The sequence below is a fragment of the Eschrichtius robustus genome, chromosome 9 (assembly GCF_028021215.1).
Source record: "Eschrichtius robustus isolate mEscRob2 chromosome 9, mEscRob2.pri, whole genome shotgun sequence".
Taxonomy (NCBI): Eukaryota; Metazoa; Chordata; class Mammalia; order Artiodactyla; family Eschrichtiidae; genus Eschrichtius; species Eschrichtius robustus.
This window is the reverse complement of record NC_090832.1, coordinates 31,697,381-31,725,055: the sequence shown is the minus strand read 5'-3', so window position 1 is coordinate 31,725,055 and position 27,675 is coordinate 31,697,381. Positions and strand designations below refer to the sequence as shown.

Here is a 27,675-nt window from a genome sequence, read left to right as displayed (position 1 = left end):
AATTTTTTCTTTAATTAATAATCAGAAAAGGAAGTCATATGCCTTCCCTGAGACTGTGCTCTGGTGGTGTATGAGGTGTGCCTCGTGGATTAACTATTAATCCCAGAGTGAAAACTGAATTCAGGGTTGTAGAGCTGGAAGGGATGTGGGAGACCATTTTGCTAGTCCCAGCCCTTTTGACACAGGAGGATGCAAAGACCTGGAGGAGGTAAGTGCCATGCCCCGAGTTTGCACCGCTAGAACCATAGCACTTCTTCTGTGGTTTTGATTAATTAATTATGACTAGAAAAGATAATTATGATTAGGAAATCAAAGTGGTGGTTAGGAAAGATTAATGTCACCAGCTGGCTTTGTCAAATGGGTGTGAACTGGCTACAGGAATAATCTCACTTTAAATTAGAGACCTAGACCCGGAGGACTCATAGTTATTCCAAGTATGAACTTGCTGGACTTCCACTTGACGGTTGCTTTGTTTCAGTAGGTGGAGCCACTCTCCCTCATTAGAATAAAGTAAACAGATTTAACTCAATTATAAATAGAAAAAAATATGTGCTCTCCGTCACTGAGAGTTGCAGAGTGACGACTGGCTCGAGACCTTGGGTGCAGCGGTGAGCAGTGCTGGAGCATGAGTTCCAAGCCAAAATCCATAGGGGTCATCGGAGCTCCTTTCTCAAAGGGCCAGGTGAGTAAAAACGCTGGCTTTGAATAACCGGAATTTATGAGAAAGTTTCGAACTCCAAAATTAGTAAGGTGTTAATGTCTGGTTAGTTAAATTCCCTGATACAACCTGACCTGAAATCTATATTTTAAAGTCCTCTCACCATTTTGCATCATTGTATAATTATGGTCACAAATCCATTTATTCTTATGGCTCCTAATCTCAGCCACAGCTAATTTTATTTAAATCTGCTGAATTTTTCCTCATATTTTTTTAAGAGAAAATATTTTTATTTGAATGGAAATAGACTTTTTCTTCATTGTAGCTACTCATTCAGATTTCCGTGCTCTCGTTGCTTTTGGTGTTACTGTGTATGTGTAGAAGGAGATAGAATTTTAAGAAAACACATTTGTTTAGTTATGTAATTAACACCTAGAAAAATTCCATAGACGGGCAGCAACCTTTAGAATTTAAAAATGTGGATAACCTAAACATTATTGATTTATTAACTTTGTGAATGATTTATATTATTGTAGGGCTTTCATGATTCTATAAAAGTACTGATTTCATGGACTAGGTAGAGTCCCTGTGCACCTCTCTTTGAGGGAGGAAAAAAGAAAAACAAAAAAGGAAACCCACCTGCAAGTTGACCACATTGAAAGGACTAATGAATTTATCAAACTCCCAGATTCCAAAACATGCCAGCAACACGTAAATATACAGTCTTTTTTTTTTTCTGCCCAGGCACACTCATTCTGGTAAATCTAATGAGATTACAGATATCTTCGACTCCTGTAAGCGTCTGTGCTAAAAGAGGGGGGATGGGGAAGAACAAAAACAAAAACAAACAGGATAGAGTGTGAATTGACACCTTCCCAGGCTTATTTTTTGTGGTTGTGGTTGTTTTAAATGGGGTTTCTCAGGTTTCTTAGAACTTTCTCTTTGCCCGTCTGAGCAATGTATTTCTTCTCTTAGTTTTGAACTCTTGCTTTGCACTCTGGCTTTTTTATTACAAAACAAATTGGGACAGGTCAGAGGTTAGAGATGCAAACTGCATTTGGACTGTCAGTCAATACTGCTTCACTTTCCCTGGAAATCTTTCAAAGGTCTCTCCTGAAACACAGGGACATTTTGCTGACAAAGAAGTGTTTCTTTTAATGCTGGGGGTAATTGCAAAATCCACAATGTGCTCACCTATTCTTGGGACAGGTTCTAACAAAGACAGCACTGAAATGACTGATATAAAAAGAAGGAAGGAAGAAAGGAAGGGAGGAAACGGCTTGAATATGCTCTGACCCCTGGACCTCAGCAGAAGGCCAAATGCTGATAATAACAGCCACTCTAGGGGATAATATTTTGAAATATAGCCAGATGCATCTTCCATTCTCCATAATTCTTCCTTCCTGCCTTCTACAGCTCTTCCTTATTAAAACATGGCCCCATGAGAATGAAGCTTATTGTCTCATGATAGTAAGGACTCAGAGAGAGATATTTTTCTACACTAAGCCATAGCATAGAAGGGAAAAAAATGGCCAACATATAAATTTCTGTCCTCACCTAAAGGAGGTAAAGTTGGATAAATAGGCAAAGGAGAGGATTAAAGGGCTAGAAGGTTGAATCTGAAAAAGGACTCCATTCCCTTGCAGGGCAGTGGTTAAGGGGAGGAGGTGGTGGCAAAGAATGAAGTAGGTATTATATTTATTTTACTGTTGAGTTAACTAAGGCTCAGAGAGGTCTGAGAATTTGCTCAAGGTCACACAGCTTTGACTGTGTAATTCCAGACAGGACTGTCTGATACCAAAGCCTGTGCTCCTGCCCTGCACTGGTGCATCTTTAGATCTACAGAGGATCTTAGAGTTGCGGTCAGTTAGGGAATGGAGCCCAGCTTCAAAGTCAGTAGAGCCAACAAAGAACAATGAGGAAAGACCAATCATTAGAAGCAGTTTGAATCAGACAAAAAAAAAAAAAAAAAAAAAGCTAAAAAGTGTCACTCTGTGAAATTGATCGACTGTGATATTGTAATAAATATACAGCCGGGCCTCCATATCTGCGGGTTCTGTATCTGGAATATCTTTATGTCATTTTATGTAAGGGACTTGAGCATCTGTGCAGGGGGCAGGGGGTAGGGGGAGTAGGGGTGGGGGGATGGGGACGTGGTGGGGTAGGGTGGGTGTCCTGGAACCAACCCTCTACAGATACTGCAGGAGGACTTTCGTATCAACTAAGGGGTGTATAAGATTTGTTGTTGTTTTGTTTTGTTTTGTTTTTTTATAATTCTTAAAGTTCAGAATGGTGTTATTTTATTATTTTTAAAATTTTTATTGAAATATAGTTGATTTACAATGTTGTGTTAGTTTTGAGTGTACAGCAAAGTGATTCAGTTTTATATATGTATGTAAATTTTAAATTCTTTTCCATTATAGGTTATTACAAGATGTTGAGTGTAGTTTCCTGTGCTATACAGTAGGTGCTTGTTGGTTATCTATTTTATATATAGTAGTGTGTATATTTTAATCCTGAACTCCTAATTTATCCCCTCTTCCATCTCCCCTTTGGTAACCATAAGTTTGTTTTGTATGTCTGTGAGTCTATTTCTGTTTTGTAAATAAGTTCATTTGTAAGGGGTGTATGAGATTTGTTCTAAAGTTTGAAAGGGAGAGGGAAAAAGGGCAGGGAGTTCTATCAAATTGACAATTTTTGAGCATCTACTAAGTGTCAGCTCCGTACTACAAAATACAGTGCTGGAAGTGTAGAAAAACTCGGACTGAAATCTAATAATGGAGAAAAGACAAAAACACACACAAAACCAAGGCAAAATTTGAGCCAAGCAGCACTCTGTTGGAGTTTAAAGAAGGAGAAATTGTATCTACTTGAGAGGGGGTGGGAGTCATACAAAAAGGGAGTGGAGTGAAGGAGCAAATGTGTCCGGCTGAGCCTGGGGCGTCCCTGGCTGCCAGGGACAGGAATCTGACATGAAGGATTTGCCTGGCAGCCAGGGCAAGTCATCCGGTAATTTGAGTTGGGAAGAAATATCTGCTTAGTTTGGTGCCACAGCACAATCCTGGGGATAGATGCACCTATCTTTTGGCACAGCTTCTCCCCTGAGAACACAAAGTAACCTCCTGTATTGAAAAGGCTTGTTGGAAATTAGAATCAGAGAGACACATGCACGAACCGGTTCTTTAGATGGCTAATCTGCCAGGAGGCTGGAGAAGACTTATGGCCAGGAAGAAGCATGTTAGCTTCCCTGATGTAAAATGAGCAAAGGTAGAATTGTGCCAACTGTGCTTAAGCAGGTCAAAACTTGAAATACTGGGTTAGTTTTGTGGTTTCGGCTCCTGGGTGATGATTTTCCCTGCCGCCTGCTTTCTCCCCAAGAGCCCTAACTTACCACCGTGAGGACCTGCAAGTAGGTCTTTCTCATGCCACGCTCTTTTTTTTTTTTTCTTATGTTTTTACTCAAGCTGTTCCCCTGGTTTGCAAAGTTTCTCTATCACCCTATCTATTTTCCTGAACACCTACTCATGTTGCAGGACTCAGCAGAAATATCAGCCTACTCCACGCAGACTTCTCTGACACACTCTGCCCCTGGCAGAGTTACGATCATCCTGTTTTTGTGGTTATGAATCTTGTATCTGAGTTGAAGCAAGTCTCTAAGTACTGTAATTGGGATTAAATATCCAAATCCCCTGTTAGCTTGTTAGTTACTCAAAGGCAGAAGCCCTCTCCTTTTAATCACTGTATCTCCATCTCTCGGAGTGCTTTTGTACAAAATATGTGTTCACTGTGCTGGTAACACGGTGTGATGGAGAAGAGGAGATGCAAGTTTCGGAATCTAAAGAATGCGGATGTGAACTAAGGCTCTCCCACTTGTTAGGAAAGTTATATAACCTTTCTGATTCTAGATCTTCATATTTGACATAGGGGTAATTCAATCTACCTTGCCGTGATGATTAAATGAGATAATGTAAATTGTTGACTCTGTAGGTATTCAAAAATTGATAGTTACTCTTCAATTGATTAATGAAAAGGGTTCCTATTGTGGGCATCAGATGGTCATGATAATGTCTGAATTACTCTATTTTTTAATTGTTCAGCCACGAGGAGGGGTGGAAGAAGGCCCTACAGTATTGAGGAAGGCTGGTCTGCTTGAGAAACTTAAAGAACTAGGTAATTTTAAAAAATTAATTAATTACTTTTTATTGAAGTATAGTTAACGTACAATATGTTACATATATGTACAATATAATGATTCACATTTTTAAAGGTTACTCTCCATTTATAGTTATTATAAAATGTTGGCTTATATTTCCTGTGTTGTACAATATATCCTTGTAGCTTAGTTTGTACATAATAGTTCGTACCTCTTAATCCCCTACCCCTACATTGCCCCTCCCCACTGGTAACCACTAGTTTAAGCAAGGTAATTTTTAACTTGGAAGATCAGCCTGATTTCCTTCTCACTCTGAAGGAATGACCAGGCTCCTGCTAAAAGAGGGTGTGTCTGGAGTGACATTTATACCACAGAATTGCAGCATTGGCTATAACCTTAGAAGTACATCCTATTAAAAAAGCAGCAATGGGGAGCATGCTCAGTAAATACTGTTGGATGAATATCTTCACTCAGATATTTTGTCTTTCCAGCCAGACTCTTGTATAAGAGAATGTGTGTGTGCAAGAACTGGGGGTGGGTGGTAGGGGAGTCAGGGGAATCGAAAATGAAAAGCCAGGGGCAGCAGGAAGTACACTACTAGCAAGAGGACCCCTATTTGTAAAAGGAGAGAAAATAAAACAGTAATATAATAATAATAATAGTACCTAGTGTTTGCATGGTGTGTATATGAGGGTATGTGTACACATATACATATACATACATATATACGAGCATGCAAATGCAAAGTGATATAATTTTAAAAGTATGGGCTAAAGTAAACGTCATCTTTATATTTAAAACTCTGATGAAGTGTTGGGGAGGATATGGAGCAACTGGAACCCTCGTGTATTTCTGGTGGGAATGCATAATGATACAGCCACTTTGGAAAGCACTTTGGCAGTTTCTTAAATAAACATACATTTACCTCTTGACCCAGCAAATCTTCTCCTAGATATTTACCCAAGAGAAGTGAAAACATATACTATAAACACTTCTACCTGAATGTTTGTAGCAGCGTTATTTATAAAAGCCAAGAAATGGAAACAACGAAGTGCCTATCAACCGTTGAATGGATAAATAAAAAGTGGTACATCCATACTATGGGCTAGTACTCAACAATAAAAAGGAACAGACTGCTGACATAGGCAAGACCATGGATGAATGGCAAAGACATCATGCTGAGTGAAAGAAGCCAGACACAAAATACTACCAACTGTATGATTTGTATGAAATTTTAGAAAAGACGAAAGCATAGTAAGACAAAGATCAGTAGTTGCCTGAGGGTGGGGCAGGGATTGACCATAAAGGGGCACGAGGGAATTTAGGGGGTGATGAAAATATTCTAAATCTTGATTATGGTGATGGTTGCAAGACTGTAGATATTTCTAAGACTGCTTGACCTGTACATTTAAAGTGAGTGAATTTTAGTGAATAACAATTATACCTCATAAAGCCAAAAAAAAAAAAAAAAAGACCCCAAGAGAGAACAGAAGGCTTGGGGAAATGGACTAGACTAGCCCCTCTGTTAACAAGCATAATTTGGTCATATTTTATATCAGGTTGAATCTCTTGAAGGTGTTAATGAATCATGGATACACACGGACATTTAATGACTACAGTGTACAATGACTGGTTAGTTCAGAACACTGTACTTACATCACATGAAGCTCTGTAAATTGAAGCCTAAACAGGGCCTTTTAGGGAGTGACCTAGGTCCTTAGAAACTTTGGGAGAGCTGCAATTTCTTTATTAAAGAAGTATAATAATAGAGCTTTTATTTCCTGACCTCACAGAAGCTTTAAGGCTCGTTGCTAATCATTCGTTCTTATTTAATTCAGACAGTCCCACTATGAGGCAGGTACAATGGGCAGAGCAGGGAGCTGAGCTGCTTCAGCTGGTGACAGATTGGACTGAAACCACGGGCTGTTAATATAGTGTAAGAAAATTTAGAAAATATTGGTGTATTTTCTTCTGGGCATAAATATATATGTACACGTATTCTTTTTTTTTTTTTTAAAGTAGAGGGAAGGATTATTTATTTATTTATTTATTTATTTATTTATTTATTTTTGGCTGTGTTGGGTCTTCGTTTCGTGTGAGGGCTTTCTCTAGCTGCGGCAAGCGGGGCCACTCTTCATCGCGGTGCGGGGGCCACTCTTCATCGCGGTGCGCGAGCCTCTCACCATCGCGGCCTCTCTTGTTGCAGAGCACAGGCTCCAGACGCGCAGGCTCAGTAATTGTGGCTCACGGGCCTAGTTGCTCTGCGGCATGTGGGATCTTCCCAGACCAGGGCTCGAACCCGTGTCCCCTGCATTGGCAGGCAGATTCTCAACCACTGCGCCACCAGGGAAGCCCTGCATATTCTTTTAAAAACAATTTCTTCATTACATATACAAAACATGCTTATTGTAGAAAAGTAGACAGCACATAAACAGAGACAGAGACCAAGACAGTGATGCCACCCATTAAGCCCAAACCAGCTTATCACTGTTACACTTTCGCGTCTAGCCTAACTGGCTTGATTCAAGAAGTATCGATATTTGCAGAGAACCCAGCATACAGCAGGCACGGGTGTGCAGCAAAGGTGGAATGATGCTGTCAGGCAACAGTGGACAAGGTTTTCACCTTCACAAGTTTTTGCAGCCACTCCAGACTTTTTTTTTTTTTTTAAATTTCAAATACACCTATTTGGTAAAGTTGGAATCATCCTACAGGCTGTTTTGTAATCTCTTTTTTTACTTAGTAACCTGAAACTTTTAATTTTAATTATAGAGTGTGATGTGAAAGATTATGGGGCCCTGACCTTTGCTGATGTCCCTAATGACAGTCCCTTTCAAATGGTGAAGAATCCAAGGTCTGTGGGAAAAGCAAGTGAACAGCTGGCTGATGTGGTGGCAGAAATCAAGAGGAACGGAAGGACCAGCCTTGTACTGGGCGGAGACCACAGGTCTTTTTTAATGATTATCTCTATGGAAGTCTGGCACAAATACTGTAAAGGAAGTATCACCAAAACCATGAGAAGAGAGAAAATAAGGAAGGGAGAGCATTGATCAATATTTTAAACCAAAATTTCTGTCTTTTTTTCTTTTAATTTTATTGGTTACCACTTTATTTTGGAAACATAGATTTATAACAGCAGAAAATACATGACATATGAATGGATTGCGGCAAAATGTTCAGGCTTACATTTCTAAATAAGCACTGAGGAAATTCATAGTCAGCTTATTGTGCTTGATTACTGATAATAGAAACAACTCATTTAGGTCAACAATTAAAGCAGGTGTTTCCCATTATAAAAGTTAATAATTGTAAAAATTTTGAAAGACACACACATATATAAAAGGGAAAAAACAATGGCAGTTGTAACTCTCTAACAACCGTTTGTACTGGAATTTTGAAAATCTGGCATACTTCGTTCCTGCCGTAATTTTTTCCTTGTGTATGATTTTAACAATTGTGTATTATCCTGTTTTGTTCTTAATCTACACTACAAATTTCCTTATGTTACTTCATGATATATACAAGCATAATTGTTTCCTGTTGCTTAATTTTTCATCAAGGTATGATATCACTATATATATCCATATTTTCAGATATTCAGGTTATTTTCAAATTTTCACCATTATAAATAATGTGGCAAAGATAATTTTTGCATGCGAGTCTTTCCATGTTTACTCTCAAGGTCCCACGATATGTTATCGGAAGAAGTATAATTAGATAAAAAGTACAAACATTACAATAGCTCTCGATGCAAGAGTCAGTTACTTCACCCCCCTCCGTTTTCTCCCCTGAAGCCAAAGTGTTACCAGGGCTTCTGTGACAAAACTGCCATTGAGAAACTGGAGCTCACTTTCTTTTTTAAGTGGAAAAATTTGTAAGTGGAAATTTTAAGTGGCAAAAGGCCAAAGGAAAAGAAACCTGTAGGGAAAGACAAACATCAAGCTGAATCATCAATACCTGAACATCAAGAGACGACTGCTTCCACTTTGAGAATCTGTAAGTGCACGATTCTCTGGAGGATCCCTGAAGATTCACAAATGGGAGAATGCAAGCATTGCATGGCAAATCCTGATCTTTTAACTTTTGTGTAAAATATTACTTAGCATTTTCATTCCGGCAAGTTTTCTGGAGCTTGGAATGTTTGAGATGAACTTTGAGGGTTCTGGATCTGGCTAAGAGCGGGTCCTTAAATACGTAGCAGGAGACTAGAAAGTTCCAGCAGAGGATCTGAGTGAGTGAGCTCCCAGGATACACTGGCTGAAGTGGATGTAAGGCCTTCTGAGTGATGCTCCCCAATTGTAAAAGAATTGGATTTTAAGAAAAATGGAAGGACTCTGTCCTAATTCACTTGGGAGAATTAGTATTTACCAAGAGAGATGAGAGTACAGAAAACGAGCCCGATTTAACCCTGAGAGTTGAGTGGTGTCTCATGCTAAAAAATTTCTTGTGTGGCTACTGTCTTTTCACACAGTTAATTTTTAGTTAAACTATAATTTGCAATTTTATTAGAAGGTGGTTTTGAAAAAAATTACAGATTTATTAGTAATGCCATTGAAGTGAATAAATATAACTTGTTAGCAAATATTAAGTATAAGCTATACTTTCTCTATTGTTATAATTGTTTAATTGGCATCTCCAGTTTAAAACCTCTCAGAAATATTAGCCACTTTGACTTAAAGGAAAATCAGGTGAGGATATTGCATTTATGATATGATATAGATAATGATTATAATGATACTGCAAACCTGATGTCCATACAAACTTCTTCTCCTCTCAAGTCTGGCAATTGGCAGCATCTCTGGCCATGCCAGGGTCCACCCAGATCTCTGTGTCATTTGGGTGGATGCTCACACGGACATCAACACTCCACTGACAACCACAACTGGGAACTTACATGGACAACCTGTATCTTTCCTCCTGAAGGAACTAAAGGGAAAGGTAAACCGCTGGTTGGTATTTTGTTACAAAAGAATTATCTTTAGCAGAAGTTCAGGAGGCGGAAGGGAAGTTAAGAACCCCTGTGCCATCTTCTTGATTAATTTCTCAAACCTTTTTCTGGGCAGCCAATAAGCAATGGGTGGGCGGATAGAGGTGGTGAGGCTCTGTACCTCGACCTTACTTGATAGTTTGCAAACTGACTTCATATGTAGCTTCCCTTTTGATTCTTAAACTACCCTTTTTAGTAGGTGGGGCAGAGAGGAATCCTCTATAAGCAAGTTAACAGAGGTTCAGAGGTTAACAGACATACCAAATGTGCAGCAAGGCCCAGAACTGGTCTCCTGGCACCTCCTCCTTCTACTACAAAACCCCATAGCCTCTCATTCTTACCAAGTGTCCCCTCCACATCATAGGGCCTTTTCAAAAATGGAGTTTTCAAATGAGGATTATGGTGGTTTATTATTTAACATCTTTACTGTGAGAAGCATATATCTAAATCCCAAGAGGAAGAACTACCTCCTCCTTGGAAACTTCTTTTCTAAAAGACGTTAAGATGAAATTCCAGAATAAGATTTAACACTGTGGTTCATAATTTTATTGATATGCTGTAGCATATCAATAAAACAATTTTTATTGATTCAACTGTAGCAAATTGGCCGTCGTGATGATACTTGGGGATCAAAACCTCCTTAATGTTAAATGTTGGCAACAATGTTTTCCAAACAGATGACCAAAGTGATAGGCTTGCAAAATGCGTAGCTAGCTCATGGGAACAGCCAAGCTTGGCTCCAGGACATCTGAAGATATGGTCAAACCAAAGGTCTGATCGAAAATTTCCCTTAGCCGCTCTCAACCACCCTCTGGATTAAGTCTTTACTGAGAAAGAGAAGAAAAGAAGGAAGCTATGAAAGTAATGGAAGCACACTGATTTCTTTACAGAAGAGTTCCAGGAAAGCAGGGCGGAGTGGAAATGGGGCGCAGGGCAGGTAAATGCTGACAAGTGATTCAGGTTAGGTCTGGGCCACAGGGTGAAGCTGGGTAAGGCCAAAGCAAACAAGGGTAGCACAGGCGGGCAGGCACTTCATTCTTAATTTTGTATTATATTTTAATGATTTCCCTGAGATTTATGTTCTAAACAAGATACACGCAATCTAACAAGTGTCCTTAACTTTCAATGTAAGATTTGCTCAAGAGAAGCATATATAACCCAATGGAACCATTGCAATTCTAGATGCCCGATGTCCCAGGATTCTCCTGGGTGACTCCTTGCCTATCTGCCAAAGATATTGTGTATATCGGCCTGAGAGACGTGGACCCTGGGGAACAGTAAGTTTATTCCTTGATGTGACTTATCTTCCTTTTTGTCCTTTCTCTTGCTAGGCATGCTGGTCGAGCCGATGAGAAAAAATTATTTGCAGCACCAAGTCTGTATATCTATATCTACATATATTTACATGTATACACGTACATACATATATGTGTATGTATTCAGGTGATTTTTACCTTGACTTGCTATTTAAAAATATATTGATATACACATACAGTTCACCAAACTTAAATATTTTTTTAATCTCACCACACTGATCTTCTCTTTAAAAGGAAACAAGAGGGCATAGGGTCAGCCTCCTTATAAATTGTAGATTAATATATCCTCTTTCATAGCTACATTTTGAAAATTCTGGGAATTAAATACTTTTCAATGACTGAAGTGGATAAACTGGGAATTGGCAAGGTGATGGAAGAAGCATTCAGCTATCTACTAGGAAGGTATGATACTTTGTGTGTGTGTATGTGTGTCTGTATGTGTGTAACATAAATATTATGAAAAGGACTTGCTACTGACACTGGTCAATGTAAGTTATTAATAAAGCCAGTAAGTACAATCATGGAACTTCACTGGGTTGTTACTTTTTGTAAAGCAAAGTAAGAACTGTATTTTTCTAGGAAATATTAAACCACCAACTTTAAACTGAATTCCTTTCCCACCTCTTAAAAGAAAGAAAAGGCCAATTCATTTGAGCTTTGATGTTGATGGACTGGACCCGTCTTTCACACCAGCTACTGGCACGCCAGTCCAGGGAGGTCTGTCTTACAGAGAAGGTCTCTACATCACAGAAGAAATTTACAAAACAGGTAGGTAAAAATCTGAGTGAATAAAGAAGGAAGTGTATACCTGGCCAATATATATTGATACCTCCCAAATCTGAAAATCGAGCCCCAACGTACACTTCCTAAATGTCCATTGCATGATGCAATGACTGAAATGTTTTCAGTTGTTACACCTCTTTCTACTCCCGGATAATATTTCAAGTCAGTCTGTACTAAATTTAAAATGTCAACTATTTAATAAGTTACATTATTTCCATTTGTTGTTGTAGGGCTACTGTCAGGATTAGATATAATGGAAGTGAATCCATCTCTGGGGAAGACACCAGAAGAAGTAACTCGGACAGTGAACACAGCAGTAGCAATAACCTTGGCTTGTTTTGGAGTCGCTCGGGAGGGTAACCATAAGCCTACTGATTACCTTAACCTGCCTAAGTAAACATGGAAACGTCATAGAAAAATCTCACAGTTAACAACATAATTAGCAAATCCACTAGTGTAGTTAAACTTCTAGTTACCCTCCCAAAGATTTGGTCTTTCAGAAAAATGTTTTACCTTGGTAAAAATTAGTACAATTAGTATAAACTGTATCAATTCCCTCTTGGTATGAAATTCAAGATATGGAAATGCTAACTTTTGTGAAATTAAAAAGCTTATATTCCCATTTTGGCAAAAGCCTTATCGTTAGAGAAATACACATTCATTTCCAAATAAAAATGTGCTGGCATTAAAAATAAACACCTATATCAGCCCCCGCACATAGAGTGGAACTCTTGATTTCAGGCGATAAAGCTACCCAACCTGAAAAGGGACCATATTTCCATGTTGTTCAAAGCTGTAATCCCTAGAAACTTCTTTTCTCTTTATCTCTTTGTAAGATTCTGTTACTGCTACACAGGTTTCTAAATACATGCAAAACACACACACACAGACATAGATACACACACATCCTGCTTAAGACTACTATAAATATTAAAAAGCCACAGTGAAATCATTAGCCCCAAGACACTGTTAAGACCTTGGTGAAGTTATTTAAACTCTCTGGCTCTGGTTCCTTCATCTATAAAATGAGTAATCATAAGGCTTGGGCAATCTCCAACTTCATTATTGTTAGATGACCATGTTTTACTTTTTTTAAGCCTCAAACGTGATATTGGTTGATATTTTAGGCATGACTGCTATTCAGATGATAGTCTTTTGGGAAAGAGGAAAGAAATCAAACTGCTATTTTATTTCTAAGATATGCTAATTCAGATCGGGATTTCACCTAAAATTATTTGTGGCTTCCAAATGCCCCACCTTTCACTCATGGCAATTACAGTGTGCCTCATTTGTTGAACTCCTAAACATCCTAAAAACTCAGCTTGGCTGTTATATAGTGAAGGAAGTGGAAAAATAAATTAGAATAAACTATAATCAAAACAAGGGAAGCAAACTCTTCCCCTTTCCTCTAACTTATATAGAACTCAAAGTGGACTCGGTAATGAAGCAGGCTCTGTTAAGGAATTTTTATTGTTGTTCTTGTTATAATTGCTTAATGTGTTAAAAAGCCTCTACCATCTGATTTTTTGCCTGCAACCCAGAATTTTAAACCTGTTGACACTATGGACTTTGTAGGATAAATATTTTACTGAATGACTTTTATTAGGTAAGAGCAATTATAATGGATCTTACTCTAGAGAACATTATCCAATACAGCAGCCACAGGTGGCTAAATTAATTAAAGCTTAACAAAATAACAAATTCAGTTCCACATTTCAAGTGCTCAACAGGCACATGGAGCTACTAACTACTGTACTGTACAGCACAGATATAGACTATTTCTACCATTGCAGAAATGCCTAGTGAACATAGCCACTCTAAAGTTACTATTAGTTTTCAAAAAGAAAAATTTTAGGATGTAATGGATATAAATATTTTTTCCTCAGCTGCATTCTAAACACACAAAGCTTCTGTATTTATTAATGTCTCTGATTAATAATAATAATAATCTCTTAAAAGCCTATTGGGGAAAATCATATTCCCATTTTTTTTTTAAGCTAGAGAGGAAAAATTGAATTTTTAATAAAATTAATTGGAATGTGTATGTCCTTAAGAAAGTGATACTGATTTTCATTTCCCTTTGTTATGGTTGTATAATACCAGTGTTACAATTATTCCCATTCTAGGATCTCAAAGCAATATAGTCCTTGAGGCAGCAAGAATATATTGAGACTAGGTTAAGAGTTATACTTGAAATCATTTCTAGCATAAAATTTCTGGAGAATTTTAAGAATATTATTAGCTTAGAAAAATTGCTTATACCATTATATAAATTTTAAGCTGTCCTTGCATGACAAATAAACATTTAGTGATTATGATAATATGAAACCTGAAGAAGATGAAGGTCTAGGAGGAATGTATTTGGAAATAAAAATTTGAACTACAGTTGGTTAAACTTCACTAATTCTTTTTTAAAAAATATGTACCTCTTAATTCCTAGGTCAATGTCAGTCACAAACTACAGTGTACAACCCAGGGCAGTAGCTCAGTTCTCTGTTCTAATGCAGCCAGTACACTGCCTGGCACACAGCAGATGCTCATTCAAACTGAGTAATTAATCAGACAGTTTATTCTTTCAACAGATTTTACTAATTATTTTTCAGCTCTTTTACAATCTTAATGCCACCCCCCTCATTAACAGTATGTCTCTCAAAATCTAATAAACTCCAAAGAACCAAAATGTACATGATATTTAAAAATATAAATACTTAAAAACCTTAAGACTATAAAAATTCAAAGAATCACATCATTTGTCAGGTAAAAGTGTCAACCTGGAAAAGCAATTGATTTATTTTTAAAAACAGAGATGAAAGAATCACCACTTAAGGATGATTTTATTAAGTTTATGCGTTTCTAGCTACGTTATTTTCTTACATGACTTCCAACTCATTTCATATAGTAAGTTCAAGTCCACGGCAAAGGCAAAAACTTGCCAATCTACACTAGAAATATTAGCCCATTTACTTGGAAATCTATGATAAAAAATTTAAGCCATTTTAAAGAGAATATGAACCTATTTGCTCCAGTAATGCAATGAAATCTAGAGTCCTTTACTTGACAGAAATCTCTTATCCCAGATACACCAAAAGAGATTTATGTATAAAAGGATTTGTAATAACTATTTTACATGTGTGGTGCCTTTAAAACAGTGTATTTGAAGACTGAATAAGTCATTAATACTAAGCAATAAAAACAATGGCCAAGATAGGAAAGATTGAGAGTGCCTAGTAAAAGTCATTTGGTCAGATATGTCCCCATTCCTAGGTAGCTCTAGTACACTGTTGTGGATATGAACAACGTGTAGCTTACTTTATCTCTTAGAGACAAAAATATAGGGAGATGGGAGTTGGAAGTCAACAGATTCACCACTTGAATCAGAATAAAACAATCTGAACATCACTGCCTCTACTCCACCACTATGTAGCACGACCATGTTCAGATTTAATAGATTCGAGTCCGTTTTCACCACAGCACACCCTGACTTCACTGAGTCACTGGTAGAGACACTGGCACCTGATTAGACTGAGGTGCTGGAGACCCACTATTGATGGCGTGTGGAGGCACTGCAGCCGGTTCCATCTTGCTAATGTGAGTGATGAATCGAAGACGAAGTTTTAAAGCTGGTTTTAAATTACAGATAAGCTTCTCTACCTAAAAAATGAAAACATTAAACATTAAAAAGTATTTTAACCAGAGAACTTCAATTTCCAACCTTTGAAGAAGCAATTTACACATATCCTGAGACAACAAACTAGGGAGTGGAACGGGTGGATGAGATGTTTCTCTGCATGTTTTGTGTTTTAACAAAAGCAGATAAAACTCTTTCTCTCTTACGTGAGAAAAAACATGTGTCGCCCCTCACACACACATTATATATACATGTATACATGTGTATGCGCGTCTATCTATGTATGCATACACTTACAAAGACATACTCGTTTACCTAGCTAGCCAGTCGTCCCACTGACGATAGCTAGTAGAGTTTACACAGGGAATTCTACATACCCACCAAGGGGATCATCCTTTTAAGATACCATCTTCACGGAAGCATAAAGCACGATTATATGTCGAAGTTCTTTGAATAACTTACGTTCATAACATTTATCTATAAAGCTAACTTTTTGGTTTTGATTTACACTTTGATCTACTCTTACTTAAAAAACTTTAAAGGAATACATCCATCAAGCAGTTCCATAGCTTTCTTAGCTTTACTCAAATGTTTTTGGATCTTACTAGGAAAGATCAGCCCATTAATAATTCTTCCTTTTTGTATTCCCCTTGTGTCAAAGGTTCTTAGGCCCAAATATAAGGAATATGCTAACGAGAACATTTCTGAATTGGTTCCCACTTGACAATCCTGCTGAGGCATGAAGGAGTCGACACCCTCCCCACCCCATGTCGCCAGCTCCAAGGAACGAATCCCTCAGACTAGGAGCCATATGTTTACATCTATCAGTTTATGTTCCTTTCCCATTTTAGAGAGAAATAACATTGAAGTATGGAGGGGAGGTCACTTAATTCCACCTATCTGCCCTCTCTCCACCCTTCTAAAACAGCTGAGATCCTGGTTCCCACAGACAGGAAACTCAGTTATGATTTAAGGAGGTCCCTTCCACTTTGAGACAGCTCTCCCAGGGAATGGCTCTTTTTTTTTTTTTTAATTTTTTTAAATTTTTAAAATTTTTTTATTTTTTATGGCTCTTTATATGTCGAGTTACAACGTGCCTCCCTTTAACTTCACCAGTTTGTATACCTTTTAAAGTGACACAGAACAAATCTAAAACCTATTCCAAATGGCAACGCCCAAATAGTAAGAATACAATTAATTCCCCAGGACCTTAAAAATTCAAGTTAAGCACCCCCAGTTCCTTCAAATACCCTTCACTAGTTATTCTCCTGACCCTCCCGGTTTTAGTCTTCTTGTCATGCTGCGATTTGTCTCACGTCCTCACAGTGTACCCTCATCACTGGGGGGAAAACTAGGCCCTGCTTCACTTATAACACAAGGCCTCTCTGATCTTTTCAGTAGCCATACCGTACTGTTTCTTCCTAATGAGTTTACTGTTAATAAACCCCCCGGTCTTTTTCAGATGTTTTGCTGCAAATATCAAGGGGAAAAGTGTGAGAAATTATAATAGGTATTTACTTTAACACTATGTCCAGAGTAATATGCCATGTAGCCTAAAAAGGTCTATTAACCTTGTCCCCTTAAAAGAAAAAAATTAACCAAAAAACCCCACTCAACCAAACAAAAAAGTCTATCCGCCATGTATTTAAGTTTTCTAAACTAAATGTCCTTAAAAAATAATTAAAGTGAACTTACTTGCTCTTTCACACTGTCACCAGTAAACATGTACTTCATATGATACAGGAAGTCACAGATGGGATCCATGTAGTTTAAGTGGGTGCTACACTGGTCTACATTCAGCAACATGTCATAAAATGCCACACCAATCTATTTAACAAATAATATAAAATTATTTAAATGGTAAGAAAATGGTTCAATAATTCAGCTTGATGCAGCTAGACTCCATTACAAGACTAGCACAGAGGATAACATGTTTGTTGAAGAATTGTCACTATTACACAGACCTCTATGCACATGGGTGATATGATACTGCTTGCATTTATAATGGAATCCAGACTGCTACAAACTGCCTCCTAATAGAGCTTAAATGCAGTTTCTCTTTCTAATAGTATTCTCTTAAACTTAAGAGCTAGACAATCCCTTTTCTAGAAACCACCTCTCAATTTCTGGGATATGTGCAATCTCAGGGAGCCTTTATACTGGACCTTCTTAGTTCCATTTGGTGGCTCATACTTTAAGGGTCTACTCCTGGCTCATTTTCTTTTATCTATACTCTTGTGATAGGTGATTGACTTCAACCATTCCCATGATTTTAATGAATTCCTCTGTACTACAGAGAATGTTCTCAAATGCACTTCTCCGTCCTTAACTTTCTTCTCAACCTTGATGACAGGTATTCTCCCCTGCATCTCCAGTTCAACACATCACACATCAAACTCGTTATAGGCATACTAAGTTATGGGGACACTAAGGCCTCAAAAATTGCTCTTAGATCCCACTAAAATGATTTTCCTACTAATGGTAATGATATGCAGTTTGAAAAACACTGGGAAAGAAATCTTAATATATCTTTTAGAACTTAATCTTATCACGGAAAACCCAGATTTTATTCTACCTCTATCATACATCGAGTTCTCTCTTGCTGAAATCTTTGTAAAAATGGTCCCACGAGATGGTACACATAAAGCAACTGGAACTCAGTCTTCACTATAGGAAGAAGTACTTCAGTGAGAAACCTAAAATTTAAAAATAAAAATTTATTGTTACTTGAAATCAGTTGAATTGTTTGAACTTTGTTAATACAGCCTACCCGAGTATTTGCAAAATTCGTAATCTTTTTAAAAGTTTCCTTTAATTTTGGTAACATTTTAAATTAATCTCACATCTCTCACTGGCTCTTATTTTCATTTGATTATTGAAATAAATTACTTCAGATTTAGAAGTCATTCCTAATAGTAAAATTACTGAATGACAGAATGTGAATTATTTGAAATAAAAAGAGAATAACCAACCTAATATAAAGGCCATTCTCAAGAAATGTGAATCTAATTAATACCAATTATACCGTCAAAAAAAAAAAAAAATCAGAAGATAGCCTAATATTAGCTACACAGTTCAAAAGCCAACTTTTGGGATATATTCTGGAAAAAGAATGCATTTGACTAAGCCTCCCAAAATGGTAATGGAAAACAAGATACCAGATTGTTACTTATACATACAAATTAATTTCATTCAAACAATTCTGAAATAAAGGAGGCTTCCTGATACCTAGAATCTACTTAAGACTTTTACTTCTAAGTTGTTCTATTGAATGAGATATATACCTCATGCATAAATGAGATTAAAAAACAAAAACGAAATGATAAATCAAATGTCTTTACGAAATCATAATACCTACTTGGGAATGAGAGAAAGTTGCCCGATGCTAGAATGGTGCCACACCGCATGTGCCAGAGCTAATGTGTAGCTGCAGCTCATCTCAGAGTAGGACTGATGACAAGCAGTGAAATCAAAGAGGCGGAAAGGATAGCCGACCCACTCTGTCTCAGACGTCAGGCTGGGACTGCTGATAACACTCACAATTCGATCATGAAGGACAATCCAATACGGCTCCTTTAAAACCAGGAGAAAGCCTGGTGAAAAACAGCATTTATCCAGTATTCCACCCCATATCCAGTATTCTGCTCCAAAGCTTAAAATAATAGCACTTTCTCATGTCCAGTTCATTTAGTATCTGATATTTACTACATGGTAAATTGACTTTGCCTATATTTATTATACAGATAACACTGGTACACATTTATAATTCATAACTATGCGTGTGTGTGTACATATATTTTGGAGGAGTGTAAGGAAAAAGTGATTCATAAAGGTGCATAATCAAACAAGTTTGGAAAGCTCAGGTTTAGACAATATTACTGACATTCAAAGATGTCAGACAACTGTGTGGTGCTGACTAGACACGTGTGGAGGTCACAGAAGGGAGACTTCACATGGGCGGAGAAGTCATGGAAGACTTCACTGAGGAAGCAAGCCCTAAGCCAGCAGAGAATGAGTAAGCTTTAGGGAAGCTGACAGAAGGAATAAGGGTTCTGATATATTCTCTTACATGGCAGAACTACCTGAAACATGTCTCAACAAGCATTATTTGCAGGAGCAAAGGCTCTAGATACATAACATGTTACGGGGTTGAAGGTAGATCAGATTTTAATGGGAAAACTAAGGTTGGATAGGTAAGGTGGGACCAGAGATGCAGGGACCCATAAATCAGGTAGATTTATTTAGATCTGATGCAAAAGGCAAACAAAATAGTCACTGTAGATTTCTGAAGCAATAATAACGTGAAAGCTTAAAAAATATGAAACATTTCATTAATTGCATGATGAGCTTATACAAATCACAATGATTAACTCACTGGTAGGGCAGTGATGATCAATCCAATTGCATTCATCCATGCTGTAATGTTCTCTCTTGGCACTAAAGGCTGACTATTAGTGGGGAAAAAAGAATAAAAGAGTGAAATTATAAAAGTGACAATGGATCTTATTTTGAGAACATATATCATTTGGGGGGTGACAACTGACCTATTTCAATAAAACCACAATGGATTTTTAGCGAGTAAAAATATAAACAAAAGCTAAATAAGGCTTTTCTTTTCTTTTTTTGGTTGTCTCCTTTAACAATGGTTGCTGAGCTAAAAGACTATTTCATTTCTGTATACTTCTTCTCCAATCATTATCCCCTACTTTATGTTGGTCTTTAAGAAGGGAATCTTGAAAGACTATCTTTAGTGAGAAGTTAACATTATTCCTAAATTAAATGTCAAACAGCTAATAAAGAGTAGAAGTGGGAACAAACCCAGGTCTTCTGACCCTGTTCAGGGCTCATTCCATTTCATCTATATTACAAAGACACGATCTGGACCCAAAAGACAGTCACTATTCAACGTGCATTGGCCTTGGGACAACAGGTTGTCAAACAGCTCCAAATAAAATATCATTCTCTACAAATAAACAATGAATCTTATTGCAGGAAACAGGATACACACCTTTTCAGGACAACATTTAGAAGAGCATTTCCAACATCTTGGCCTGACACAGCCAAGGCCATGAGCTCCACACAAGTAACATGCAGTGCGTGGGCAGCGGGGTTGGGAAACTCATTGAATCTCCAGTCACAGTTTGGGAATGGACCAGGAGATTTGCCAGCCATTGGTGCAGATGATTAAAGCAATAACTATTTGATTATTTTGAGATTAAAGGCTCACATTTGTATAGTGCTTTACAGTTTTCAGATGTTTCACATGTAAACATCTCATTCAATTACCAATGCATCTGATTATGAGGCCTCAAGAAGTGATTTATCGGAGAGCTTAAGAGGCAAACAATACAAACCAAATACAAATAAATTTGACATGACCGAAGTGTACTGATAGCAACCATGTGGTCAACCACAGGTATAAACGGTTGGTCTTATATAAGTGGGCTCTTATAACTGTGACATGATAGCTATAGATGCAACCAAGGTATCTGTAGGCTTTATCAACCTATTTTTTTTTAATAGTTATAGGAAAGTTAATAAGAACATTACTTTCTCATGAGTAATTCTTTTACTCCAGGAAATAATTCCTTGCATAGGAAAAGAAATCATGCCCATTTATGTAAAATTGCTCTATCTAGTAAATAGTGGCATGGTGTATAGACATATTAAGCACAGTGTGCTAATAATTTAAAACAACATAAAAGTGAAGAAATAAAAATACCAATATAGAATCTCTTTCACTAAAAAAAAAAAAAAAATAAGGTTTTATTGTTATCTATTAATGTTTTAAAAAACATTCAGGGATTTATTTAAAGCAACAAAATTCTATGTTCTCCAGTGGCAAACAGATGTATGTACTATAACACATAGTACATTTATTTAGGAATAGGATTTTTTTTCTTTAAAACAGATCTCTTCTCTAAGGCCTTTTCTGAAATATAAATTTTAATGGAGTAAATTTCTGCCTATCTGGCATAATGCTGCTAATTTAAGATTTCAAAACCTTCAAAACATTTCAAATAAAATGATCTTAAAAAATTGAAATCTTAGAATGTATCAAAATCTTGGAATATTTAAAGACAATATATGTTCACACAAATCAACATATAGTTATTTCTGAAGAGTCTGGAAAAATCACAATAAAAAGGATATTATCTACTAGTCTGCCAATCAATTTGCAATAGTAGGAGTCATCTGGGACCCAGGGATTGTCTTCTCGTGCATTCATAGCACATTTCAGGTAAGTGTCACTTAGACACCAGCCCTGTGGTCGATTATCCTTGAGCGACCCAATGATTGCATGGACAAGTTTTCGTTTGAGACTTTCGCGATTTCTCAGGTGCATTTCATAATAGTGCAGAGTGTTATACAAATAGGTCACTGGACGATCTGCCAAGAAGAAAACAGATCATTACAATGTTACCTGGTTACTGACAACTGTGAAAAACTAATCCTCTATTTTCAAGATTACCAAAAAACAGCTCAGAAGGTTATAAAACTATTTCACATGTTGGGCAATTGCATACAATGAATATTTTTATTCTAGGACAACGCAGAAGGCGTCTAACAATATACACAGCTTATACTGAAGGATATTCATCACATTCTGACGTAGCAATTCCAGTCCTGGAAATTTATCCTGCAAAAATGACTTATGTGTAAGCAATGTTGCTGCAGCCCTGTTTATACCAGCAAAAGATTAGAACAGTATAAATGGTGAAAAATAGGGGATTGGTTAGGTCAATTATGGCATGTATGAAGCAGCTTTGTACGTATTGATACAAAATAATCGACCCTAATACGTTATAAAGGTTAAAAAAAAATAAGGTACAGAACAATGTGTATATTACATAATATTTGTGAAAAAAAATAAACTACCAACTCTAGAGTATTTAAGGTAGGATACACAAGAAACTAGTAATAGTGATTGCCGATAGGGAAAGAAACTGCCTAACTGGGGGATAGGGATGGGACTAACTACTTTTCACTGCATCATGTGCATACATTACCCAATCCAGAAGGAAAGCGTTTTTAAAGGAATGCTCCCTTGAACTTCATACCTACTCTGCAGCGCTAAAATGCAATTCAGACTTCTGCTTTGAAGGGAGACATCTCAGATCAAGGACTAAGAAGAACTGCCCCCCAGATAAGTATGCCCTGTCCCCACAGCGGCTGCTCCAGGACTTCTGTGCTCTGTCACTGACCTCACCATGCTCCAGTTACCAGGCTCAAAACTTTAGAGTTGTCCTTGATTTCTTTCTTTTGATATTTTCCCCATAACTGGTCAATCAAGCCCAATTCCTACTTCCTTGACTATCTGTCCCTTCTTTCTCATTTTCAATGCCACCACACTTGTCTAGATGCTAATCATACACCTGAACGTCTTGACATAAGTCTTTGAAACAGCTTCCTCCTTCCAAGACATGCTGCGGCTAGAACTGGATTCACCTTTCTAAAAGAATGCTTTCCATACCATGACTTTACTCAATAACTTCTAGTTAACTCTTGATTATCTGCAGGTTATAAAATCATAACTTCTCAGCCTGGCATTTACGGTGATCTACCACCAGGTACAATTTAGCCTAATGCGGCAATTGTTTTCAAAATGCCTTGTTTTTAACACCTCCATGATTTTTCCAAAGGATTCTTTCTGCTTATCATGCTCTCTTCTCCTTTCTCTTTATACAAATCACATACATCATAGTTCAAACACTATCCATCCAAGAAGCCTGCCAAGATCTGTTTAGCTCATAGTAACATTAGTCTGTTCTGAACTCATACCTCCCTCCTTCTATACTGATTTGGTAATTAATCACACAATATATAAAATAAGGGATCTCTTGTATATTACTTTTTTTTTTTTTTGGCTATGATTTAACTGTTGATATTTTTATGTTTTCTATTTTATACTTCATGGTATCATCACATAGCACTGCCCCTCAAAAACACTTTTATTAAAAATTATTAAAATAAAACCTTTAGAACTACTATTACCCAAATGGTCATGCCCAGCCTACTTTTGTCTACAGAGCTATTAGATGGAATTAAAATTTGAAAAAGCTCACCATGAAATTTATATAAGCCTCCCAGGTGATCTAGTAGAGTCTCCAATGACTTGGATACTGGGAGCAACTCTAAAAATCTGTGGATTACTATATCAAATACTGGAAGGAATCGGAGACACACGTTTCCAAAATAGATGGGCAGATACGGAGACTGGATCGGCACAGGAGGATCGACCTGCTCTGCCAGGCCCTCAAAATAGAGCTTCTCCGGATATTTCTGTGGAAGTGAGGAAATGGTAAATGTTTACGGGATCTTTTGTAATTTTCTTAAAAAAGGAGCTAAATAAACCTGTCATTTTTCGAAGAATATAAAACTGTGTTTGTTCCTGCAATGCAACGAAATCTAGAGTCCTTTACTCACCAAAAGTCTCTATTATCCCAAAGATATACCAAAAGAGATTTACATACGAAAGGACTGGTAATAACTCTTTTCATTTTGTATTGTAAGTACCCATGTCTACTAAAACTGTAGTTTCAATTTATTCTTAACATTAGAGATACTCTAGAACGTTGAGAAAGTTTAGGGAGCTAATTCACTTCTATACAGACCAGAGAGAAAAGAGCAGAGCTGCAGAGAAAACAGCCAAGTCAATTAGCCAAATACCTAAAGTTTGGCCTTAAAAAGGATTAATTGAAGCACTAATTTTAATTAGTACCTTGTGGTAATTCATGTGCTTGGTGTGCCAGTCATTCTGTAGCCAGTGTTCTGGGGAATTTTCCTTCACAAAGTCACTTACTCGATTTCTAAAATCATTTGGTTTGAGCAACAGCAACTGAATTATGAAATAACAAACCTGGGCTTCATTCCCTTCATGACTACGCATGGCCTTTGGAGAAGAACAGAAAAATTAAATGAAAATGCCCAACCTGTGGAAAAGCATGGCTCTAAAGAGTCTAAATTTGAAAGCAGTAAAACTCACGATTATTAGAATTTCATTATATGTCTACTCTACCCCAAAACAACTGTTCAGCATTCCTCAAACATATCTGACCCTTTCTTGCCTATTTTTGGCTCTCACCTAGAATATCCATCTTTATTTTCTGAAATTTAACCCACCTTTTAAGATCCACCACCTAGGTAGATGTAATCTCTCATTGTTGCCTGGCAATATTTTCCCTACACCTCTAACTTATCCTTTTATTTTACTGATTTATAGACTTACCTTATTTCCCTTACTAGACTATAACCATCTTTATATCTATGCTCTACAGCTAAGAGGTAAATGTTAACCACTTAAGCTCCCTAAATATCACCACTATAGTATTAAAAAAAATGTAGCATTGTCCAGCCTGGTTCAGTGATTTTTCTTAAAATTTGGCCTGAAATAGACATCAAAATCAGGAGAAAAAACTGCTTGGGGAATACTGGGTGGCTGTAAGAAATACAGCTCAGTTATGACTACGGCTACCAAAGTGTACAGAAATGGTTATAAGCACTCAAAAAAGATTCAGTGACTTTTTACTACTTCCTGCCTCTAGTAGGAGCCTTTGAGAATCAACTCAGGGCATTACAAGGCCAGGACCACATCTGTCTTATTTACTTCTATACCTTCTGTGCATACAACACAGTAGATATTCAATACATGCTTACTGAATGAATGAAGAAATTGGGGAATCTCTAGTCCCTTAGGGAATTGATAGCAATACTTGATTTATAGTATAAATTTATTAAATCCTTAGAAACAACATAGAACGGATCAGCACAAGATCCATTAGTCATACACATCGATCCAAAAGAGAATGGGACTGCTGAGAAATCTGTTCTTAAGTAAGTGTGTTCTTACCAGGCAGAGAATTAATCTGTCCAATGTAACAATGTTGTACTTCCATACCATGTCATTAAGAATTTCAATGCATTTGTTGAGTTGCTGACCCCCAGCTGATGTAGAGAACTCATATACCAGGAAATCTGCAAATGTTCTCACATGGACTACCAAGGCCCGAGCTCCAATTCTCTCTAACACTCTGGAAAGCAGAGAGTAAAAAATAAATTGCATTGCTGTAGGGTACAATGGATTGCCAAATGGCATGCAGATCTAGGTTTCTGGCTTACCTATAGCCAATCTGATTAATATGATCTGTTTCCAGGAGCATTTTCCAGAGAAGACAAAGGAAGAGAGGAGGAGAGCGCTGTGCAGAAAAGTGGGTAATGATGTCATTTTCATTCGTCATTGACTTCCACTTCCTATACTCCTCCTCCACGTTTTTTTTCAGATTAAAACGGCTTTCCTGAGGTACATTATTTTGTTTAAAGAATGCCTACAAGGAAGATCAGAAGTTTACTTCAATGGTTGTAGTAAAAAGGGCTATGGCTACAGAGTCAAGAAACCAGCTCCAGGCTTGACTCTAACACTAATAAATTCCAGGTGACCTCAAGCAGCTCAGTAATCAAGGCCTGAATTTCTATACTGGGAAAATACAAAGGCTTGATTGGATTATCTGTAAGATTTCTTTCCTAGATTTTCTAAACAGAAATTCCAAGCAAGCCTGAATTTCAAACTTTCTTCAATCATCTGGTGATACTTCTGCTCATCTTTGGAAAAAAAAAAAAAAAGGAAAAGAAAAAGCAATTTAAGTACTCTTTGGTTACATATTTTAGTATATCTATAAGGAAAATCCATTACACTAGCCAAGTGATTCTCAGAGTATGGTCCCCAGACCATCCGTATCAGCATTACCTGGGACCTGTAAGAAATGCAAATTCTCAGGCCTTATCCCAGACCTACTGAATCAGAAGCTCCGCAGCTGGGGTCCAGCAATCTTTAGCTAAACAAGCCCTCCAGGTGATTCTGATAAGTTTGAGACCTACTGTTCCAGCCCTATTAGAAGTTACAGAAAACAGATGTTCATTATGCCTAAAATTTTCTCTGAAAAGTGGAAGACAGATGAGGTTTTCCTTTCTCCATATTATAAAAGCCAAGTTTATAGTTTTTCTCTCTGTGTGATTTTAAAAAAATCAGTCAAATGTACATGATGTGTATTCTGTGAAGCTCCATTACATTGTATTTCTCCCCGTTCCTGTTCTATGAGAAAGAATTTTTCAGTTAATGTGTTAAATCTCACAAGATTCTAAAACTGTTAACTAGTAAGATGAAGCCATAACAATTAAATTTTTAGAAACATATCCAGTCCTATAATAAGACAAGGAAGAACCCAAGAGATTTTGGAAGTAATAGCAAGGATTTACAAAAAAAGAAATAAAAGCTAATTTTCTCTGGGTATCATCAAAACTCTCTAGAATAACACAGTAAATGGGAAGAATGATTTCAGATACTGTATATTCAATATATAATTCAAGATGAAATTACCTGCAGTGGGCCTGGAAAACAACTAAGAGTGTGTGAAGCCCAATTATGAGGAGTAAAACTCATGATGGTCTGAAGGATGTCTTTACACCAAGTTCCCTGAATTGAATCAGAGCCTGTAAAAAAATCTAAACACAAGCAAACAAATGTAACCCAGATATAAAAGATCATGGCCACAATTCATAAATGATATCACAGAAAAGTCACAAGTATGTACACTCAGAGAATTTCACTGCAGTGCATTCACTACTTAACTAGTAATCACATCGGTAAATATGAACATAACTAGTGAAAAGAAGACAGAAGACATTTGGTATCTTTTTTTTTTTTTTTTCATTACAGAGCACCAATGATAAAAGATTGGTACAGGCCCACCACGACTGCTCATTTAGTTCACTCTGACAATGAGGTATTAGCACTTTACTGAGCCAAGGAAATAGAATTAATAAAGTACCACATATCTTTTCTGGTGGTTGAAACAGCTATAGACTATAACTCTCTAAACCAAAGAGGTTTATTTATGTAAAATAAGACAGTTTACACAAAGGTATTTGAGGTTGCTAAATTCAATAACTATTTCTTTAAAACAGCCGTTCTCAAAGTGTGGTCCATAGACTCTGTGGGTCCTCAATATCCTTTCAAGGATTCGATGAGGTCAATGCTATTGAAATAATAATAATGCTAAGATATCATTGGCTTTTTTACTGTGTTGAAATGTGCACTGATGGCACAAAAGCAATGGTGGGTAACACTGCTGGCCCTCAGAACAAATCAAACAG

The 27,675-nt window shown here is 37.1% G+C and overlaps 2 protein-coding genes across 3 annotated transcripts in view; one reads left to right on the top strand and one right to left on the bottom strand.

Annotated features, from left to right (window-relative positions):
* The first annotated feature begins 500 nt into the window (after positions 1–500).
* On the top strand, positions 501–12,529 carry ARG1 (arginase 1). Its single transcript, XM_068550998.1, has 8 exons — positions 501–682; positions 4,756–4,828; positions 7,584–7,758; positions 9,590–9,749; positions 10,981–11,075; positions 11,412–11,516; positions 11,746–11,882; positions 12,128–12,529. Exons 1-8 carry the CDS (start codon positions 626–628, stop codon positions 12,292–12,294), a joined length of 969 nt encoding a protein of 322 aa, XP_068407099.1. The 5' UTR covers positions 501–625; the 3' UTR covers positions 12,295–12,529.
* Positions 12,530–14,124: 1,595 nt separating this feature from the next.
* The window catches only part of MED23 (mediator complex subunit 23), a 42,184-nt gene continuing 28,633 nt past the window's right edge, over positions 14,125–27,675 (bottom strand). For both annotated transcript variants that reach the window (XM_068550996.1, XM_068550997.1), the window contains 12 exons: positions 26,900–27,024; positions 25,645–25,850; positions 25,376–25,556; positions 24,248–24,418; positions 23,592–23,808; positions 21,679–21,915; positions 20,534–20,699; positions 19,901–19,973; positions 18,884–19,098; positions 18,101–18,221; positions 17,221–17,352; positions 14,125–15,548 (listed from right to left, as the gene is read on the bottom strand). In XM_068550996.1, the coding sequence (XP_068407097.1) occupies positions 15,381–15,548; positions 17,221–17,352; positions 18,101–18,221; positions 18,884–19,098; positions 19,901–19,973; positions 20,534–20,699; positions 21,679–21,915; positions 23,592–23,808; positions 24,248–24,418; positions 25,376–25,556; positions 25,645–25,850; positions 26,900–27,024 (2,012 nt within the window). In that variant the 3' untranslated portion in view covers positions 14,125–15,380. The remainder of the gene's footprint in view (positions 15,549–17,220; positions 17,353–18,100; positions 18,222–18,883; positions 19,099–19,900; positions 19,974–20,533; positions 20,700–21,678; positions 21,916–23,591; positions 23,809–24,247; positions 24,419–25,375; positions 25,557–25,644; positions 25,851–26,899; positions 27,025–27,675) is intronic.

Excerpts from the sequence above, each read along its gene's own strand:
- ARG1 (XM_068550998.1), top strand. The coding sequence starts at position 626 with ATGAGTTCCAAGCCAAAATCCATAGGGGTCATCGGAGCTCCTTTCTCA. Across the intron at positions 683-4,755 it reads CTCCTTTCTCAAAGGGCCAG|CCACGAGGAGGGGTGGAAGA; the intron begins GTGAGTAAAAAC and ends TTAATTGTTCAG. Across the intron at positions 7,759-9,589 it reads GTACTGGGCGGAGACCACAG|TCTGGCAATTGGCAGCATCT; the intron begins GTCTTTTTTAAT and ends TCTCCTCTCAAG.